At 38.3% G+C, this 21,973-nt stretch overlaps 1 protein-coding gene across 8 annotated transcripts in view; it reads left to right on the top strand.

The window, feature by feature from the left end:
* The window catches only part of PCNX1 (pecanex 1), an 88,983-nt gene extending 68,171 nt beyond the window's left edge, over positions 1-20,812 (top strand). For all 8 annotated transcript variants that reach the window (XM_030949964.1, XM_030949962.1, XM_030949961.1 and 5 more), the window contains 10 exons: positions 177-430; positions 1,384-1,614; positions 2,937-3,037; positions 4,238-4,388; positions 6,068-6,298; positions 6,667-6,941; positions 8,581-8,822; positions 9,861-10,297; positions 11,658-11,798; positions 15,206-20,812. In XM_030949964.1, the coding sequence (XP_030805824.1) occupies positions 177-430; positions 1,384-1,614; positions 2,937-3,037; positions 4,238-4,388; positions 6,068-6,298; positions 6,667-6,941; positions 8,581-8,822; positions 9,861-10,297; positions 11,658-11,798; positions 15,206-15,346 (2,204 nt within the window). In that variant the 3' untranslated portion in view covers positions 15,347-20,812. The remainder of the gene's footprint in view (positions 1-176; positions 431-1,383; positions 1,615-2,936; positions 3,038-4,237; positions 4,389-6,067; positions 6,299-6,666; positions 6,942-8,580; positions 8,823-9,860; positions 10,298-11,657; positions 11,799-15,205) is intronic.
* Positions 20,813-21,973: the final 1,161 nt, after the last annotated feature.

The raw sequence follows: 21,973 nt of genomic DNA, 5'->3' as shown, positions 1-21,973 counted from the left end.
AGAGTGATAAATTAAGCTATCTAAATCCTTTGTGTTTGTTGGTGGATAGTTCACTTAGTGTTAAAAGAATTTAATTGGAAATAGGTTGAATTTTCAAGTCTTCCAAACACAAGTTCACATTAAAGCAATCATGTAAAGCATTCAACTCTTTCTTCTTTCCTCTGTTTTCTCCTAAGGAACTTACTGTCAGCAACGAGAAGTAGAGGCCATCACTGAAGGTGTAGAGGAAGATGAAGGTTTTTGTTGCTGTGAACCAGGCCACCTTCCTCACATGCTCTCCTTTAATGCAGCCTTTGGGCAGCGTTGGCTGGCTTGGGAAGTGCTTGTAACAAAGTATGTTCTGGAGGGTTACAGCATCACTGACAACAGCGCAGCTTCCATGCTCCAAGTCTTTGATCTCCGGAAAATTCTCACCACCTACTATGTGAAGGTGTGGTTTGGCTCAGTGCAGCCCGTGGTGAGGGCTGGCTGGGCTACATTTGGGAACTGCTCAATGTCTTGAACCCATAATGTCTGTCTCGTGAGGATCATGGGATGAGGTGATAATTACAGATGTATGAACACCACCTGCAAAGGAGGACACTTTCTTGTACTCATGGTGACTCAGTAGTCTGGCACATGAGCAAGACAATGACCCTGTATTCCAGATCAGAGAGAGGCCACCTCCTAGGTGAAGCTGGAATAGGAACTTTAAAACTGTTACCCAAATAAAATAGCTCTGTTGTAAAAGAAAAGTTGGTTAGTTTGTTTCTTTAGAGAAAGCCAAGCTGCTTTGGTCTTCATAAGCTGTCCAAACCTATCTTTGGTTCTTAAAAAAAAGAAACAAGCCCTCTCTTCCAATTCTAAGATGACTGTAACCTCAGATCCTTTTAGGTAATCACTAATAAAGATCTTTCATAACCTACTCTTTCTGAGAGATGAAAATTTTCAGGTTAATGTATTTCCAAGATACTTACTCACACATGCACACAAGTTGTTCCCTAGCACAGGGGTCTTGAATTGTTTAGTGTTTTAGCTTTTTAAAAAAATTCAGAATTCTTTAGAAATTCTGTATCTAAGCCTCTGTGTTAACTAAATAAAATTTTCTATGTATTTGTTTTCTGCAAAACTTACAGTGAGGATCCTATCCCATACTTTTTTTCCTTTCCTTATTCCTTCAGCGTCAGCTTCAAAAATCCTGACAGTCTTTGAAAAATACTCCTATACACCACCTGTATTATGTTTTCTATGCAAATCTGTTGTACCTGTGAGCAATATCAATGCTACCATGTATCACTTCTGTTCATTTTCTCCAAAAAATTTCAAATAAGTTGAAACATTGAGATGGACGGGGTTTTTTTAGATTGCAGTATTGACTCATATTTTTAACTGCTACTGTTTCAGGGAATCATCTATTATGTCACAACCTCCCCCAAGCTAGAGGAATGGTTAGCTAACGAGACAATGCAGGAGGGCCTGCGGCTGTGCACAGACCGCAATTACGTGGATGTAGACCCAACATTTAACCCCAATATTGATGAGGATTATGACCACCGTCTGGCAGGGATCTCACGAGAGAGCTTCTGTATGATATATTTGAACTGGATAGAATATTGCTGTTCTCGAAGAGAAAAGGTAAGGATGTTGTCACTTTTTTCCTGTTGGTTTGACTTACAGATGGGTTTCATGCTGATTTTTAAAAGTATGTATAATTAAAGTATTTTGATTGAAATTATTTTGATCTTCCAGTTCTGAGATGTGAATTTAATAGATTCTGTAAGTAGTGTACCGTTTAACCAGTTCATTAATGAATTTTATTTGCCAGCTCAAATCAACCAGTTGAATCTTAGACATTTATCTACATGCAGAGTGGTATGTCTGCAGAATTGATGTTTCATACTTAGATATCAGTGCTCACAAATCAACCCCAACTTAAACAAAAAAAACTCCAAAACAAAAATCCCTAAAACCCAAGATACCTATTTCCAGCTTAGACTTCTTCTTTCTCAGAGATCCCATAATACCATTTCCTTGGACCACTGGAATTGTTGGCTTGTGTAAACAATCATCCTACATTGAATCTTCTTTCCACAATCCTTCCACCTTTTAAGTAGGAGTGTTAGTATGTTTGTAGAAAAATGCCTTGACTTTTTACTGTTTACAAAATAACTGTGTCAAATTAGCTTTGCCTTTGACATAAGCAGAAATTGATTGAGATTAAAGGGACAGGAATATAATTAGAATTTACATGTTTAATGAGGGACCCAAGACTTAAGGGTTCAGTTTTGCTTTGGAGGTAAAAGATCACTTAAAACCTGTTTTAACGGGGGTAACACTTGGTGTCCTGTGGTCAAAGGACAAACAACAGCCAAAGAAAATTATTTCCCTCCAAGAAATGAATATGAAATATTTTGTATATGTATTGAAAATCAGGTTTAATCACTTTGATTGAATGATGCCATTTGCTAGGGCATTATATACCGTGTCTATACTACCGGCCTTGAACTGAGGGCAAGTCTCGCCTAACCCCTTGACTAAACCTGTAGTCTGTTGGGTGAAGTTGTCAGGTAAATCAGGCTTAAATACTCATAACAGTGATAATCCTCTGTATTCACAGAAAATATTTTTGTCTAAACCCTATAATTTAGCTAATCAGCAGTTTGCCTACAAGATACACACCATGAGGAATGTAGCATGCATCTCTTTAGCTTACAATTTCTTATTTCAAATAATCATATATGTGTGTTCACCTTTACAAGTCTTCTTAAATACTTGTAAAACTCTTTGCTCAGACTTTAAATCAGAATTGTTTTTTAAGAGTGACTGCTGTGGTACATACATACACTTGAGAACTGCTATGTTTGGGTCTTTTTTACTTCTTCTGGCAGAATCTTCCTTTTCAGTGGCCATTTCTTTTTTCCATTCACCTAACTTATTTTTTCTTTTGTTATTACAAGCCACTGGATTCAAGTAAAGACTCACCCCTAGTGACACTGTGTTATGGACTGTGTGTTCTGGGGCGGAGAGCATTGGGAACAGCTTCTCATCATATGTCTAGGTAATAAAATGTTGTTGCTGTAAGTTTCCTGTCCTCAAAATCCCTGAGTTCTTGGATTAGGTTTTAGATTAGTATCTTTTCATAGAAGAAATACATAATTAATGCCATCTTGCCTTAAACTGGGCAAATGTGCTATGTAACTTCATTACAGCAACCACTGAAATGTAACTATAGAAGAGCAAATTTGGCAGGACTTGCAGCTAAGCGTATTGTTTTATTGAACTAATTCAAGATGGGACTTCTGGTATGGGTAAAAACTGGCTATAACCAATTTAGAACTGTCTGAGATCTAAAAGTATACTCCATTTCCTGTATCAACTAGATGCCCTATATGGAAGTTGGGGGGAAAAGAGGAAAGTGTCTTGAAATGAAAAACTGATATGTCTTGGTAGATGTTAGATGAGACCATTGTGGTAAATACCACAGTTTAGGCAACTGTGGCAAGCAATTGTGTTTTGTACAAATCTTCAGCTCAAATCTGTTGTCATATGGCAACTTTCTTGCAGACTGACAGCCTCAATTTTAGAAAGCAAATGTAAAATACAGCTATAAGGTTCGGGAAATCACAAGGTGATGGCTTAAAAAGAAACATAATTGGATGTAGAAGCTATTGGTCAGGTGGATGCTGACTATAAAACCTGTTCTACTTCAGTTTCAGGGCAGCTGTTGATTAATTCCTCTAAGTACCAGCCAATTGCTTCCTGAAGGTTGTGTATATATGGATTTGCAAGATTCATCAAAGCATATATGATTCTTCACTCTTAAGTTAGCTTAGTAATTGAAAACAGTTTCTTCAAAGCATGAAAAGCGAACAACATTTTTCTTTTGTAATAAAGCATGGACAACTGAACTTGGATATCCTCTTTAATTGGCCTGTTGTGTTATATACCCTGGAAAGTTTTGCCATTAAAATTTTCAGAATTAAATCAGGCACTCTTCATGATATTTGTTTGCTTTAGTCCATGTAAATAGTCTGTTGCATGTATAGTTTGTTCATTACCTGTTCAGTGCAGGTAGGCGTCCAATGTACCAAATTTTTTTACACACACATCTTTTCCCTGTCTTATTCTGTGGCTTACCTTGGTAGAGAAGAATTGTGTGCCTTTCTGTACAGCTCAGTAGTTTCTTTTCAGTGATGATAACTGTGGATATGTACTTCTGTTAATATTTGGGTTGTTTTCATTTTTTCCCCCTCAACAGTAACCTGGAATCCTTCTTGTATGGCCTGCATGCCCTATTTAAGGGTGACTTCCGTATATCTTCAATTAGAGATGAATGGATCTTTGCTGACATGGAATTACTGAGGAAAGTAGTGGTACCTGGAATACGGATGTCACTGAAGCTACACCAAGTGAGAGATTACGCAGAAAGATGTGTCCAGTTTTTTATTTTTGTGCATTTTTTCTTTTAAAAATTAGTGGCTGGGAGAAAGAAAAAAGAGGATGAGAATAAAAGGATTGTGATAGAAATTGACTACTGAAAACGAGGGACTATTATGTCTTGTCCTTTGATTTATTACAGCTTTTTTGGAAGGTGATACAGAGGAAAAGGGAATGCTATTTATGCTCAGAGCTTGAAAATTACATTAACTGTAGATCAGAGAACATGTCAAGCCCTGTTTCATACCTATCTAGAGATTTCCCTTATGAACAGGTTCTCTGATATTTTCCCCTCTTCCTTCCCTACACATAGGTAATTGGTTTAAAAGGTTATGCGTTCAAAGCTGCATAGTCCTCTCCTCCAGTGGGAGTTGTTTTTCTTGTTCTTTTAAGTTTGAAGTGTTGTAATCACAGGTTTCAGGTGAGAATGAGAAGGTTGCTTTTCCATAAGCTGAAATTAGAGTTTGTCTTTGTAGTGAAGTGTGGGTGAAGATTCTCAAATTCTGTCCAGTGCATGTATTAACTCAGCAAGTACAAGAGAACATATATTTAGTGATAAGCACTCTGTAAGGGGGAGAGAAGTGTTGGTACTCAGGAAGAATAGATTGCTTGAAAATCATAATAAGTAAACAAATCTTAGTTGCAGTTTAAAAATTAATGATAAAGGTTTCTTTTTTTGCCTTCATTGCCATCTGGAATCTCCAAAAACTAGCAGTGATTGAATTAACTTATTCATGTAACACCAGCTTTCTGAATCTAGGAGAACGTGTGTAATAGGAGTACATACAGCAAAGCAGAATAATTACCAAATGATTGTTGAAACTAGCAGTAGTACCACTTCAACAACTCTCTAAGTGTTCTCAGAGGGTTGCTGTGCAAAATGGGTTTGATTGAAGTCAAAGAATGAAGAGAGAGAAAAGCAGGTCAAAATAACAGTGAAAAAATAAATTATTCTGTTAATCTGTGAAAGATTATTTAATTCACTTGCAGTGCATCAACATACCCAGGCTTCAGTCAGTGTGGAAATTTAGCTATTAACCATAATCCTTTTTTAGTCAGAAAGTAATGTTACTCAATACTGAAATGAACTTGCAGGTTTTGTGTTTTGTTTGTGTGGTGTTTTGCAGTTTTTTATTGGCAGTAATGTAAGTTGTCTTGATGCTGAAGAAGTTTGTCATCAAGTACTAATGTGAACTTTTTAATAGTAAATATTGTTTTTCTTCTTATTGCTATTTTCATATAGTACAGTCTTGGTGAATAATCAGTGCTTTACTTAAGAGCATTTTACAGTTGGAGGCTTACGAATAAGAAGAGAAGCTAAAACTAAAAAGCTTCTCCCAACAGTATAAATACATATAAATCTAGTGTAAAATTCATCTAGAAATTTACTTGAATCAGTGATAGGCAGGTCCTTCCCATCATTTTGGTTTTAAGTTGAAAAAGAAGTAAATACAAACAAACAGAACCAATCTGTTGTAAAAGAAGTCATCTTTAACAGTGTTCTTAAGTAGGTATTTGATGTTGATGATGGCTAACTTTGTGTTATGCTCTGGTCATTTGAAAAGTTGGAGGTGTGAAATGTTCTGTTTTTATATGTAGTTATATCTGAAATGTTAATCATAGCTCAATTAACATGTATTATTGGAAACAGGATCACTTCACTTCTCCAGATGAATATGATGATCCTTCTGTCCTTTATGAAGCTATAACAACTCATGAAGAAAATCTAGTTATAGCACATGAAGGGGACCCTGCTTGGCGAAGTGCAGTTCTTTCCAATTCTCCGTCCCTTCTTGCTCTGCGCCACGTGATGGATGATGGCACCAATGAATATAAAATCATTATGCTCAATAAGCGCTATCTCAGTTTCAGGGTCATTAAGGTAAGCTTTGTGTACGTTTCACAGTGTGACAGCAAGTTGGGGTGTATTTTAGTAACTATACCAAACTGCTGCCTCAACTGAAATCTTTACTGTTTTATTATTAATAGGGCTGGTTCTTCTCATATAGTGCAAGTATTGTATCAGAAAATCAGTTCCTTCTCACTTATTTCTTATCCCATCCTTAAATTTGTTTGTGCTCACTGTTGCAGCCTGTGCCCCTAAATGCAGCCTGTAAAAGACCTGTATGTGCTGGCAGTTCTGCAGTGCAATACTGCATGTGCTCAGGAAGGCTTTGGTATAACACAGCAGTCACCACATACTCTCATTGCTTCACTTTCTGACACAGCTTCTCTTCTTGGCTTTTGCAGGTCAATAAGGAGTGTGTACGTGGCCTGTGGGCAGGACAACAGCAGGAGCTTGTCTTCCTGCGTAATCGTAATCCAGAAAGAGGAAGTATCCAAAATGCTAAACAAGCTCTGAGGAACATGATCAACTCTTCTTGTGACCAGCCAATTGGATACCCAATCTATGTCTCACCTTTGACTACTTCCTATTCAGATAGTCATGAACAGCTAAAGGACATTCTTGGGGGAGCCATCAGCTTAGGAAACATCAGAAACTTCATAGTGTCTACATGGCACAGGTAAGCCATGTAGAATGGGGTTCTCGTTAGTGTGTGTTCATGCTCTCATGCCATTAACTAGTCTTGCACAGGCCCAACACAGCATAATTTATAATATTCAATCACATTAAAATAAATAAACCTTGACTCTTATTTTAGGCACATTATTAACATATGGCAACTGCTTTGGTACAGGATTAATCTCCAAGGCTGAGTAATATACCACAAACTATGTAAATGAGAGCTCAGAGGAAAGAAGACAAAGTCTAGATGCAGGAACTGCAATTTCAGATCTAGTGTTAGATTTGATAATGAGAGACAATGCAACTTCTGTACTGTGTTTTTTCAGTATGATGGCTTTTGCAGTCTCTAATACCATCTTTACAGAATCAGGACTGTTTGGTAGGGTCCCTGTCTGGCAGATATTTAGTATGAGAGTGCCTATATTAATGTTTTAGAGCATTCTCATCCATAGTTATGCAAGCTTTAGCTGTTGTTCAAAATCTCACAAGTGCTTATATGTTATATGATGCTGTATGTTAGTGCCAGAAGAAGTAACTGGAATGATATAATTGTTTCCCCACATGACCCCTGGGTAATCCAGTACAAACTCTTGCTGTGCTGTGTTTTATAGGCCATGAGAACTTTTACTGCCCTTCTGGCCCTCTATGACTGTGGCTCCAAAAGCAACAGTGGCAGCTATGTGCCATTCAGAATTGTGCATCCCAGTTCTTAGTAGTTCCAGGAGCTTGTGCTGTGGTCTGAACAGTCCTGTAGCTGTTCTGATGGTTGTATTTATCTTAGACATGTACAGCATATCAGAACAGAACATGCTGCTTCACCCAGAGTGCCAAAAATGCCACATTTACTGCAGTCTGTGATATTTGTCTCCTATTGCCGTCAGCTTGTCCAGCTTGGTAGAATAACAGGTGAAAGCATGACACACGACAGTATTTGAATCCAAGGTTTATGCTTCAGGATTCTGTGTCCCGGGACAAAAAAATTGGAAAGGAGTGCTCAGTGTACTTGAGTGTGGCAGAAAAGAAAAATGAAAGTAGGAATTGAAGGGAGGAGGAAATATGCTGTGGTGTTTGTATCCTTTTGAAGCTTATTAGTGTAAACGATGTGGTGAAAAAACTGTGTGGTTATGTATGCTGGAAAATGGTGGCTGACCTACTGTCCAAGTGTTCAGTATGTGCTTCAAACAATTGTGAGTGCTTTACTGAAGATAACAGACAGCAAGTACATTAAAGATCCAGGAAACATTTTCCTTGCTAGTCTGTGTAGACAAAGATTTTGCAGTGTAGCAGTTATACATGACTAGTGTGTTAAGTTGCATAAGTTTTACTAAATTGTTCCAAAATAACCAGGATGTACTATGAGCATTTGAGTTGGAATTTTATCACTTTATTGGATTTCAGAGGTGGAATAATTTTTAAAAAGCTAATGTTATTGAATAGCTGTCGTGAAAAAAATTGCAATCTCTTAGAAAGCAGTGTTTATATTTGCAAAGCATATTCTCAGAAAATAAAGTCAGGTTTTAACTGATTTTAGGAAGTGCTGTGGATTGTGCTGATCCTTTTGCATGTCATGAAGCATTTCTTAGAATACTAATGATTAGGAGGTGTGCATTAATGTATCACTTGCATTTTGTTTCCAGACTAAGGAAAGGCTGTGGAGCTGGCTGCAATAGTGGTGGAAATATTGAAGATTCAGATGCTGGAGGTGGAGCTTCTTGCACAAGTAACAATGCAACTATCAATGAGTCACAGAGCAGCATGTCACAAGGAGGAGGGAATGCAACTACAGGGCAGGGACCTGGAGCAGTACAGCACCCTCCTGTGGCAGCTCATCCCACAGCTTTTCCTGCAGCTCATCCACCAACTCATCCCTCCACTCTGGGTAAAGTTGAAACAAAGAGACAACTTCATACAAATTCGGTCCTATAGCTAGAACAGGCCTTTCAGCTCTTTGGCCTAAGTTAAAAGAAAAAGCAAACTAAAGTGATGTGATTTTATGTTGTGCTAAGAGCTGCTGGATTCATCTCAAACTACAATACTGTTTTATGCAATACAAGGTTCCTAAACAGATCTGATAAATAGGGGTATAGTTGTGCTGACAAGTAGATTAAATAACTTTTTAAAACAGGTTTCTACAGACTGGATATTTCACTTCTGATGTTTCCAAATGCTGAACTCATCATTTTTGGGAATGTTTATATTTCTTATTTATACAGTGAAACAAATTCTCTTATTTGCACAGTATTCTAACTGAATCTATCCAAGGGTCCATAGTGATCTGTAGTTAAGGAGGTGACAAACACTAAAGCTGAGAAAGTCTTTCAAACATTGCCTTTACTCACAAAGAAAATACAGATGTGTGGAGTTGTATGAACATAATTAGGTCTCCCAGCTGAGGAGAGTTATCTGCAAATATTTAGTATAGGAGAAACAATTACACCAATGCTCATGAACTGCAATTTGTTTTTAGCTTCAAGTGTATTAAATTTGAACTTGTTTTAAAATAGCTTTTGTTCTAATGAATTTTCTGACCCAAGCTTTGAATGTGTAATCAAGGATATTATTTTAAAACATGGGCATCTGTACCTCTCTTATTGCCTCAAGTATGGCCAACTGAAGTGCTAATATTAAGTAAGAAATTGTTCGTGCAGAAAGTGCAAGACTGAAGCATTTTTCAAGATACTTGTCTGATAGGGATTGTGAATTGAACAGAATATGAAATTCTGAGATAAGCTGAATGGAATGTATTGAAATGTTCTGCTATGTGAGATGCAGCAGAGATCTTCTGCAATACATCTGTTTCAGATGATGTTAGACCAATCAGTTTTGTGTATCTGTGCACTAAAACATTTGTGTTGGCAATCTATTGTGTGTGGGAGGCTTTATCAAACTTTCCTGATTGTGTATCCTTTACTTTTAGGCACCAGTCACAGCTCCCACTCTGTGCAGTCCAGCCTTGTCAGACATTCCCCTGCCCGTGCCTCAGTCGCTAGCCATTCATCCTACTGCTACGGCAGCCGTCATTCATCTCTTCGCACATCCACAGCGGGCTTTGTGCCTTGCCGGCGCTCTTCCACCAGTCAGATATCCCTTCGCAACCTCCCCTCATCCATCCAGTCCCGCCTGTCTATGGTCAACCAAATGGAACCTACTGGCCAGACTGGGGTCAGCATGCAGCATGGACTGCCCTCTTCTAGCAGCTCCAGCCAAAGCATCCCAGCCTGTAAACAGCATGCCCTTGTGGGCTTTCTAGGGACAGAAGGAGGGAGTAATGCAGCTGAAACTCAGTCAGGTGGCAGTGCAAGCCCTGCAAACCAAATGCAAGCCAAAAAGGATGACGTTATTTACAGAATCCAGGTGAATAGTCTAGAAGAACAAGTTAACTTATGTTTCCACATGCTTTTATTAGTTGCTCCTTTGTATGTTGTTGAAATTGCTACTTACAAATACATGTTGTAGAACATCTGGTATACAGTTTCTGTGCAGTTATGTTTGGAGAATTAATGTAAAGAAAAGGTTTTCTGGACAAGCAGCCTTCCTGTATGTTCCTTGTTTACATTTTTTTTTTTTTTTCTTTGTAGTGCAGCTCTGAGAATGTCAGTGGAACTCAGTTCCACTTCATATTTAGTTTACCTTTTATGCATTACAGCATGTAAAGCTAAACAGCTTCATTTGCAGGATAGAAAGTTTTTTTTTAAAGCCAAGTAGATTTTCTGCAAAACTATGTGTAAAATACTTGCTTTCACTTTCATATGTATTTATTCTTTGGTTATATCCACTTCAGGGTTTACTGAGCAGCAAACAATTCACTATTGACTAAGTTAATCATGGCAGCCTGACTTGTTTTGTAAAAATCCAGGATTATTTATTCTTGCTTTCTTAGCTCTTATTAGCCCCACATACATGTCTTTGGCACTATACTAGTGGGAAACATCAAGAAGTCTATTTAAAGCTTAGATCATAATAAACATGATTTCATTGCTGATACCACCTCAGTTTAAGTAATCCTTAGTAAATTGCGTCATAGTGGGCAAAGTTAAATTAATTTTTCAGATCTGTGCTTAATAGCTTTTGTTTGCAGGCAAGGGCCCTTTTATGAAGCTGCTTACTAATCCTCTGTGTGAGGAGGATAAAGTGGCTATGTGCCCTTGGATAGTGGACATTATGAAGTTCTCTCTGTCCTTACATAGGAAGAATTTTTCAGGAGTTTTCTCCTGCTTGCCCTGTGGAAAGGCCAGTTTACTTCAAAACATGGGGTGGGTCTCAACTAACCATGCTAGTAGATAAATACTTCTTCTACCTAACAATGAATTCCCCAAGTTTCTTAAGATATTCTGTAAGAAGTAATGAGCCTATTGTAACAGCTCATCATCACTTAACTTTTCCCTGCTACTAGACTGTGTGCTGCCAATGCTTTTGTTGTGCCAGCTCCCCAGTCCTGCCATGAGCTAGTATAACTGAAAGAGGTGGGGAATGGAACCAGAGCTGTTGCTTCAGTGAACTGGCATATTCACCATATTCAGTGGTGTCTGAAACCACAGCATCATTTCCAAATTCAGTGCTGTTTGGGCTTGGAGAGCCTGGAGCTCAAGTTTCCAACCTTGAAATTGGTCAGAAATCAATTTCAGTGGGTTAAAGTCAATTATCTGGAATTATGCAAAAGGTTTCTTTTAAATTTTGGCTGAACTAACAGTCGAAACTCAATTCCTACTTATAGTTAATGGATCCCAGTCAAGTACTGGAAGGGATCAACGTGTCAAAAAGGAAAGAGCTGCAGTGGCCAGATGAGGTGATACGGCTAAAAGCTGGAAGAAACAGCTGGAAAGACTGGAGTCCTCAGGAAGGCATGGAAGGCCATGTAAGTTTTGCTTGGAAGTTGGCAAGCTAACCTTAAAAAAGGCAGTGACTTGATTCTGTGGCAGTCTGCCTATATGTCAATGAAAAGATTGATGTAGTAGATAAATTAGATCAGCAGCTGTCCTCAAAGTCACTATTACTGGAAGAGCAGGTCTAGAATCCTAATTTGAGGCAGAGAACTATTTCTGCAAATCTGTGCAGAAGATAGGATGATGTTTCAAATGTTGTAAGCCACCACTCCTTCCTTGCCTTCTTTCAGTTTGTCATGATCTTTCAGGCATTCCTCTCATTCATCCAACATTCATTTTCTTTTCTTTAAACTGTCAATCCCTGAACAAATTTACTAACAAGTCCTTAATTGAAAGATAAACAGTATTTGATTTTAAATTATTCTGATCAAAATAGAGCCAAATGAGATAGTCTTTAGATGTCGCTTTATTATATAATAGATACTTTATGGTAGGTGTTTACTTTCCTTTAAGAAGATAAGCTGTACTAACTAAAACTTGTGAAATCCCATGACTTGAAATTTTGTCTCTCTTTTCTGTATGGATGTTACATCTGCAGTTTACAAAAATAGACTGCTTTGGCTAGAAAACTTATCTCCCAATTTAGGCTCCTTTTATGAGCAGAAAAACCCAGTGTGGTCTTTGAAACCTTTTGATTTTTACTGAGATGTACTTTTTTTTTTAAGAACTTGATGTCTGTAGAGATGCTCCAGTATTCTCTTGGTGATAGAGGGAAGAGTCACTGACATAGGCTACAATTGTTTTTCAATACAACTGTATTTTCATTTGCAATAGATCTGTTTTGAAGAAATTTCTTTGCTTACCTCAGTTGGAGGCATTATTTATAAATTGTTTTTAGGGATAGATTTTGCCATTTGAAAGTCCACGTAACTGTGGATGTATGTGCAAACTTCAGGTAAGAAATGGAGCTATGCCAGTAACACAGTGTGCACTGCATCTACCTGGCCATTGTATCTACATGAAGAAAAGGCCCTGGAAACACAATTATTCATGGAAGCAATCTACCAGATTTGACAATCCAATCTTAGGACAGTAGAGTTACATTGTAGGTAACACCTGTTAGTAGAATGCTGTTGCAAATGTTCTCAGTTATCTTGGGTTTAGACATACTGATGCAGATCAAGAATGTGGTAAAGATGGTGAATGTAAAGGATTATATTGAAACATGTCCTCTTGCCTGGTGTTGCTGGGCAATTTTTTTTCTGGAGTTTGTGAGTGTGTTTTGTGAAGTGCAGCATGCTGCATGTACATGTACAATGATGCTGTAGAAAGATTAAAACGAGGATTTAAAGGTTAGAGTAAGCTGTTGTTCTGAATGCTTCTCATCTATTTTTGGTACAGCATATAGACAGGTTTTTTTAGAAGACCATCTTTTAACCCAACAAGAAAGGGAGGAAAGCACCAGATTATCCTGTGTGTGATTAGGAGGAAAGGATTTAACTTGATGACACTGCCTGCTTCAGCTGCCTGTGGTTAAACATACTAGTATCAGTAAAGCTCTTAGGACAATCTTCCTTTTCTCATCCTGTGGCTGTGGTCCTTTCTTCAAATAGACAGAAATTATTCTTACCTGCTGAGTTGCTGCTCATTAAGCAGTTTACCTTATGTCTGCTCTCAGTATGAAGTTCAGCACTCGGTAGTTTAAAACTTTGCTGCTACATAGAAAAAGCATTTTTCCTAATTTAGTCTACCTTGCTAAGTATGCAGTGCAATGTATGGTTAAGGAAGAAAGACATTATAAGGTTTCTTCAAAGAAATTACATTTAGCAGTCCTCTTTGGAATGTAGCTATTTTTTCTGGTTTTGAGAGGGTATGCCCAGCATTATCTTTCTATGATGCATGATACTGGGGTGTAGAAGAACCCTTTTCCTCCAAGAGATTCTTACCACATCTTGACTACCTAGTGACAGCATTTTGCATGTACCAAATAAATGCCAGTGATTATAGAAAAGATGGTAAAACTGAGTGTGGCAATATGGCAGTGATGAGTTTTAATCTGTGTACAACTTTTTGCAGATACACAGCTTTTAAGGAGCCATGATATTGATGCGTGTAGCAATCTCAAAGGCACCAGAGTTAACTTGGGCAACAAGAATGTAGTACTTGGGACTTCATTGGAGAACTTCTTATTGTGTCTGGGGACAGGATATTCCTGTTCTCATTCCATACAGCAGCATAAAAATTATAGGGACACTCTTTGAAGGCAGACTTGAATAGACACTTAAATATCACACTGTTACTTCAGAGGAACTAAAGATGCTGTGTTTCCCTGGCTGAACTGCTCTCCCTATACCTATGCAGCATAGATCTCATGCAATGGACAAAGCTAAATATCCTTCACCCAGTGTTAAGAGAAATTGCCAGCTATGTATAATAAAGATTAAGTGAGTCTCTTGGATTTGATTTTGGAAGACTGTGGTTTTCTGTCACTTTTCCCCTTTTATATCTTTAGGACTCTTGAAAACTTTACTGCTGTGGAATTTGTAAAAATTAGTTTTACTTGCTTTTTGACTTACTTTGTCTTGAATTAAGGGTTCTTTTCCCACAATTGGGAAATTTGAGATAATTCTGTTTCTATGAAGCTGATGGTACTTTTACCCATGCTAATGGAGCATCCTTATGGTTCCTTTGGGGCACCCAGAAGTTAAGAGTGTGTTTTTAAGGAGGCAGATAAATAGAGACATACAAGGTATGAAAAAGGGACCTTCAGGCAGTCAGTATCAGGGAAGATCCTTGGAAGTAGCAGATCAAAGTACTTGAGTTCTGTAGATCCAAGGAAGTATGATACAATAATTTGTAGCACTGTTTCTGAACCCGTTCTTTGTAATATTTTTAATTTAAAATTATCTTTGAATAGCTTGGTTTAGAAGATCAACCTTGAATTCACAGTGCATAGGTAACAACATCATGGCAAGAGCTTTAACTTGCAAGAGACATAGTTTACACCTGACTCCCGGTGAGCTGCAGTTCTGTGCTGCACAGCACTGAGCTGTTTTAAGATTATTACAAACTGAGCATCAAAATATCCCAAATCTCTGTGTGCCCTTTTTATAGTTGCTACTCCCTTTGGATGAACTGTTTGGTTTTGATTTGGGTCAAGTTGTTCCTACTCAAATCTAAATCAGACTGGCTGCTGTCATGGTTGTAAAAGATCTAACTGTGATTTTAAGAAGCAGATCTTCAGCAAGACTTCAATGTGCAGCTTATCTGTGGGTATGCTGTCATTGAAAATGTGCAGCTAAGTCATATAGCACCTGTATTTTTGCTGCTTTGGCCCTGTAAGGGCCTTCAGTTATCATAAGCCACAACTTTGATAAGACAGCTCTCCCTGTGGAGCTTACAGTTTATTATACTTTGATTTTTTTTTTTTTCCTCCCAGGTGATTCACCGCTGGGTGCCTTGCAGCAGAGATCCAAGTAGTCGGTCACATATAGATAAAACCATCCTGCTGGTTCAAATTGAAGATAAATATGTTGCTGTTGTTGAAACTGGAGTCCTTGAACTTGGGGCTGAAGTGTAAATCTCTTTGAGACTGAAACTTCCCCTTCTCCAATGATTCAGAAGAGAGAGGGGTCCAGAAGAAGCAGCTCCCAGGACACGAAACTTTGGTCCGGTTGTAGGAAAGGACTTGAAACACAGATTTGTCTAAGTCCCTTCCCCCAAATAAACAAGTGTAAGAAATTTTTTTAAGTTGTTAGCTGCTGAAGAAACACTTGCATGAAGGATAGTTTTGTTGAGACATATCTTTTGTTTATAAATTTTGTTATGCATTGCATAATGCTTTAAATCAACAAACTTTTCAGTTCTAAGATCAGAGCACCTCATATTTTTCTAATTGTTTTGCCAAAAATTGCCGTGTCTTGTCACAGAGTGTGTGGAATTCATCCACCTTATTTTAATGAAATTGACTACAAACCTTCAGTTTGGTGAAACAGTGTAAGGGTTTCAGGTGTGGCAAGAAGAGACTGAACAGATGTATAGATTCTTATTCCTTATGAGCTAAACATTAATGAGAACTGCACTAATTTTTTTACAGCAATGCACTAAAAACAACCCTGAGATTGCTGAGAACATTTATTTATATATATAAATATAAGTATATAAAAATACCATTATTTAAATTGCCTTTGGGATTAATCCCCTCCCTCTCCATATACATGTTGATGGTAAGGGCTGTGCCATGGGTTTGGTTCTATGTTCTGTATTTCGTACAAGTGCATTTGCTGCATCCTCTTCACAATAAATGGTAAAATAACAAATGTGTAGAAAAGCACCTGAGTATCCCTGTGCTACATCAGACTTTATTGTGGTGGCAGTGGTACCTCAAGCCTGTACAACACATCTAGCTTTTAAGAGGGCCCCAATATGACTTTCCATCTGTCTTCCCTTCACTAGCCATGGCTACTTTGCTTCTTTACACCCAGAGCTGGCTGTGTTGTTGGCTCTTTTCTGGCAAACACAGTGGTTTTATTTTGTAGTGGGAGGTGCAGGTCCATGATTACTTCACAGATGCTTGAAGGGTTTTTTTTTATTCTATCCAACTTAAAAAGAAAAACAGTAACAACTTCCCAAACAAAACGAAAAAGGAACCCAACAAAACTTGACTTCTGCTTTCAATGATCTTTTATAGAAGGCACAGCCCTAAACTTGTATCACTTTTACCACCTTGCCTTTTCTTTCCCTTTAGTCTTCATTCTTTTCTATGACTTGAATTTTATTTTCTGTGATTATATATTCTATGTAAGTGTAATTTGAGTATTTATAACTGTGAAGTTGAATTATTCATGTTACATATCTTAGGTTTTATTGTATTTTTTTAAAAGTGTGTATTCAGGGAAACAAGTAACTCAGAACTATCATGGGAGTGTGAGAGGGAAACTGGTTTGTTCTTGACTTGCAGTTCCTATGACTCGCTTTTCTTAATCCGTAAGAAAGAAATGTACCTGTTGTGATTGTTTCCTGTTTCTGACCTGTAATTATATAGGTCTCTGTGGGGAATTTGCATACAGTTCTAGCTTTTGGGAGCAGCCATCTTCTTCCCAGTCACCTCCACTTCTTTATATGTGTTGTAATTAGAAGAGACTTCTGATATACCACAGAGGTTATTATAATTAGTTCTCTGACTTTAGAGAAACATTGTCCATTATGTACCTAATGCAAGAGTGAAATTATATGGCATAAGAAAAAAGGAAGAAACGGCTACCTAAGAAACACTGGTATTCCAGCTCAAGTCACTGTATGCATCTGGCCATGAAAGGGTAAGTCTGTGTGCCTGGTAGCTACTCAGTTCCAGCTTCTGTTCCCAGTGAATGATACTGGGACCTTGCTTGCATCATTGACTATGCAAACTTGTCCTCGAAATGCTGTGCATCTTAAAGTTGCATATTACTTTTCACTTTATTCATACATGGTCCCATTTAATCATGGTATAAATGCACAGATCTGCCACCCTTGAAACTATGTAGAACAGCAAAATTACTTATCATACGTATCACGTTATAGAGTAGTTGAATTAATCTCCTGCATGTATGAAATGTACTACAGAAGATGAAACTTCTGTAGTGGTCTGGTAATGCTGCTATCAGGAATGAAGAAAATGTGTTGGTTTTGAATTGAAGGCCTTTTAGTGAAGATTTTATTCTATGTCCTTCTCTTCAGGTAAATACTCTTAATTAATTGATACCTTTAATTAATTAATACAGGTTTTCTGTATCACTAGGAACATTGCTTCATTCAAAAGGGAGAAGTTTGTTTGAAAATAAGGCCCTATTTGACATTAGTTGCACAGAGTTGGGGTTTTTTTTCCCTTGGACTGAAGCCTTGAGGTAAACAAATGACTGAAAACCAAAATATATAGGTTAGATTTTTTTGCCTTTTTTTTTTTTTTAAGCTGACTGAAAGAACTTTCAGTATGTTAACCCTGACTGAACAATCTCTCGCTCGCTTTTGGGCAAGGTAAGGACAATGTCCATTGCTGGTAAAAGATGTGATAGGAATTAATGGCTTGTTAATGTAAAAATTTTAGTGCATATGTGTATCTGCCTGGAATTGGATTGGCAAACAGCAGATAGGGAAAGAGAGAGACTTTTTTTTAAGGGCAAAGAGAATTAATGAATATTTCTATTTTTTATAAAACATAAGGCTTTTGATATGTTGACTTCAGGAGATGGATTTTAATGTGCACAGCTAACAGGTTAACATTTCCTTTCAGGTACTCGGCTAACATCTTTTGTGAAGCCATTCACATAGTGCTCATACCTATTCCAGATCTGCTCAACAGAAGCCACCTAGTTGAGATTTCACTCTTCCATAAGACTTTGGAAAATTAACTCTAAAGATTTTCCTGTACTTATTAAGATTGATACGATTTTATGTTGGCTTGTACAGAGTTTATCTTTGGTTTCTACTGTGCAAGCAACACAAATGTTTTTCTTCTTTTGTGTCACTGTGCAAGTGACACAAAAATGTTTTTCTTCTAACTCGGAATCACACAGAATTAACTAGGTTGAAAATGACCTTTGAGGTCAGAGAGTCCAACCTATGATTGAACACCACTTTGTCAACTACTAGACCACGGTGCATACAAAGTGCCACATCCAGTCTTTTAAGTACCTCCAGGGATGGTGACTCTACCACCTCCCTGGCCAGCCCATTGCAATGCCCAGTCACTCTTTCTGTGAAGAATTTCTTTCTAATGCCCAGCCTAAACTTCCCCTGGCACAGCTTAAGACTGGGTCTTATTGTCCTGGCACTGGTTACCTGGGAGAAGAGATCAATCCCCACCTGGCTACACCCTCCTTTCAGGGAGTTGAGAGTGGTAGGGTTTCCCCTGCACCTGCTCTTCTCCAGGCTGCACAACCCCAGCTTCCTCAGCCTCCTTGTAGGATTTGTACTCCAGACCCTTCACCAGCCTTGTTGCTCTTGTTTGGATGCATTTAAGCATCTCAATGTCCTTCCTAAATTGGGGGGCCCAGAACAGGACACAGCACTCAAGGTGGGACCTAATCTTCCTGACTGTAGGGGGATGATCTCAACCCTGGTCCTGCTGGCCACACTGGCCAGGATACCATTGGCCTTCTTGGCCATGTGGGCACACCTCCCCCCAGGATAGACCTGTCTGTGGAAACCTCTGTTCTAGATAGAAGTTATTTCATCTTTTATTTTCTTGGCCTTTGTCTTGATGTGTAATATTTTTCTGCTGTTGTAAGGATGGAAAAGATGGATATTTTCAAATTAGTCCTGTCAGTCCAAATTGAACCTTACCATAGAGCAGAATTTTTTAGATCTTTCTAGACTTTTATGAAAACCCTTACAGATGTTTGCTTTTACTCTGTCCCCTTGCATTGTAATATTCTCTTGCCATAAGAACATTCCAGTTAAGTCCTACTGTTGTAGCTTCCAGGTAGAGTCCAATCTATTTTCTTTCTTAGATTTCTTTGGAGGTTGAATCTGTGTGTACATATGTAAGGACTTCTCCCTAAAACATTCAGTTGCAGAAAAGGACTTGAAAACCCCATTTAGCAGATAATGTCATTAGTAAAAATGGCTACTACATGATGTTTTAAAACCTTTTCTCATTTCACTTCTCTGTGAGATGTTTTAAAATGTTCTGATTAAAAAAAACCAAAAACCTAGAACTGTGTATGTGGCACCACTGATGACACCTAGACTTCTGTGCTACTTGCAATGGATGATACTAGTGCTGGATTCTGGAAATCTCTCTCATGATCCAGCATGTGTGGAATGGTTTCAGAGTTTGGGGAAGATGATGGTGATGATTATTTCTTGAGGTAATTCCATGTAGGGTGGATGGTCCTACAGCCACTTTGCATGGGACATCTGGCATGTTTCTGAGTGGTGATGTCAGTTTTCCAGTCAGGAGTCGTCACCAGTCATTCCTCATCCCATGGTCAGAATGCCTTTGGGAACTGAAGAACTCTTTGAGAAGCCTGGATGACTGGTGAGATGAAGACATGGCACAGGTCTGTGCCTTTGGCAAGAGGCTATAAAGCTTTGTCTGGTTTGGGGCAAGGGGGGAAGAGATGCCCTATGATTGATTCAGCCTTCTCTGATAATGCACACACCACCATGCAACCTAGGAGTAGATAACAAAGACACTGCTTTAAAGACCTTTCTCAATTACAGAACTCTCAATTCACAAAATGGAGCTGGATAAATTGCATTTCTTACCATTAACAATATTATTCAACTTATATTGGATTTGGGGTTGTACCACCACAGGTTTTATGTACTTAATTTTATTAAGGAATTTTATACCTATTATATAGGCATCTATTCTTTTCTTGTCTGGCTTGTTATTTGATATTCTAATGCAGTACATTCAGTGGCGCTGGACTCTTTCAGAAATTATACTGGTAATTCCTGGTGCCTTAGTAAAAAAGTGGGTACATAACACCTTGGTGGAAGGTAAAGCATGTGACTTGTTTCACCCCAGCATGATATGCATATTTCTAAAAAGGTGATTAAGATGGCTGCCCCAAAAGATTTTGGGAGTATACCTACATCACTTGGTCATGAACATTTGAATATGAGCAATTTTTATGTCTTCTGGTATGTACAGTTTGGATAGATAAGCCCAGTACACTTAGGTGATAACTTTGAGAAATGGCAATCAAATAGCTGGATATGTAACTTCTTACACAGGTGCCGTTGAAAGCCTGACAATAGCTGCTGGTTAGGAAATGGAGAGGGGAGTAGAGCATAAACAAGAGGATGGCTTTGGTTTTTAATGGACAATGAAAATATATATTGCCTCTACCAGCAAAAGGTTACCTTGCCAGGGATAGGGATATATGTACCTGCGTGTCTGTGAGCGTGTATGTGTCTGCGTGTGTTATTGGAAACAGCCTGTAAATATTGTAGCTGTTTAAAATGGAAAAGGCAGAGAGTTTTTTTGCAACCTGTTGCAGCAAAAGGACAGTATTGACAGTGGAGAAACACTGAGAAATAAAAGAACCTTTTTTCACTTGTTGTCATTTATTGCACGATTACATTCTCTTAAGATGTCATTTTCACAAATTCCCTATAAGGACTGTTTTAAGTTTATTCAAACAATCTTCTAATGGAGGATTCTCTTGTTTAAAAATTGTCTTTTGTAGCTATGCAAAGAATAACCTTACCTATTGCTGTTTTGCTGCCAGCATCATCCCCGTTTTCATGCTTTTGCATAACTAAGTGCCACATGCCCTCTCTTTTACAGTTAAAATGTTTTATCTTTGTTGAAGCATTTTCTCTATCAGTTATTTCCCTTCTCTTGAATGTTTTTCAAAGGCCAGAACACTCTTTGTACTGTCTTTGTCCTCAGTAATTTTTCATTCATCATACTGTGCTGGGAAACACCTTACCTAGTGGTTTAATCAGTCATTTCTAATTTTCTGCCATCCTGGATCTGATAGCCAAGTGTGGCATTGGGTGGAGTCCCCCTGATGACTGTATTTACATGAAACACTTTTTGATACAGTGATGCTAGTTTAAAAATAGTCAGCTGCTGTCTGTCCATTCTTTCAAATAGTTCACACTTGTACAGAGACAACATTATCTTGCACCTTACAGTTTAAAAGATCACTTCTAACATAAACAATGGTGATTGGAGAACTCTGTGTCTTTAAAGATTGGATGTTTCTTTGTATAAAACCAAAACAAACATCTGCAACTTCTGCTTGTCTGTGACACTTGACCAGTAGCTGAATGAGAGAGAAGAACATAAATAGAGCAAGTGTTCCTAAGGAAAAACAACTTGTATTTTTTAATGTGAGTAAGTGAGTCTCAGTGAAAAGATCAGAAGTTCTGTAACTGCTGTGTTTTTAAGAGGCAGCTGAGCTTTCAGCTGACAATATCAAAAAAGGAGGAGCAGCACTTCCAGACTGCTGTAGGGCTGGCAAAGGACAAGATTGTTGCTGTAAGTCCACCATTTCTTGCTGTTGGTGTCAGCAGACAGCCTGCAACTGGTAAAAATTGGGCAACTGGAGCCCTGGTTAGTGGTTGGAGGCTATTTCTTAGGGTAGTTTGGCCTGAGAGAAATCCAGTTCACTTACTCCAAGCCACTGTATCCCTGTGAGCCTATCAAGGACCTCGGAGCGGTGTCTTTGCTTCTACAACAGGCACCTGGTCTGGGTGGCTGGAATGC

Source organism: Camarhynchus parvulus, chromosome 5 (assembly GCF_901933205.1).
Source record: "Camarhynchus parvulus chromosome 5, STF_HiC, whole genome shotgun sequence".
In the NCBI taxonomy this organism is placed as follows: domain Eukaryota; kingdom Metazoa; phylum Chordata; class Aves; order Passeriformes; family Thraupidae; genus Camarhynchus; species Camarhynchus parvulus.
The sequence above is the reverse complement of the archived record's forward strand: the minus strand, read 5'-3'. Positions and strand labels throughout refer to the sequence as shown.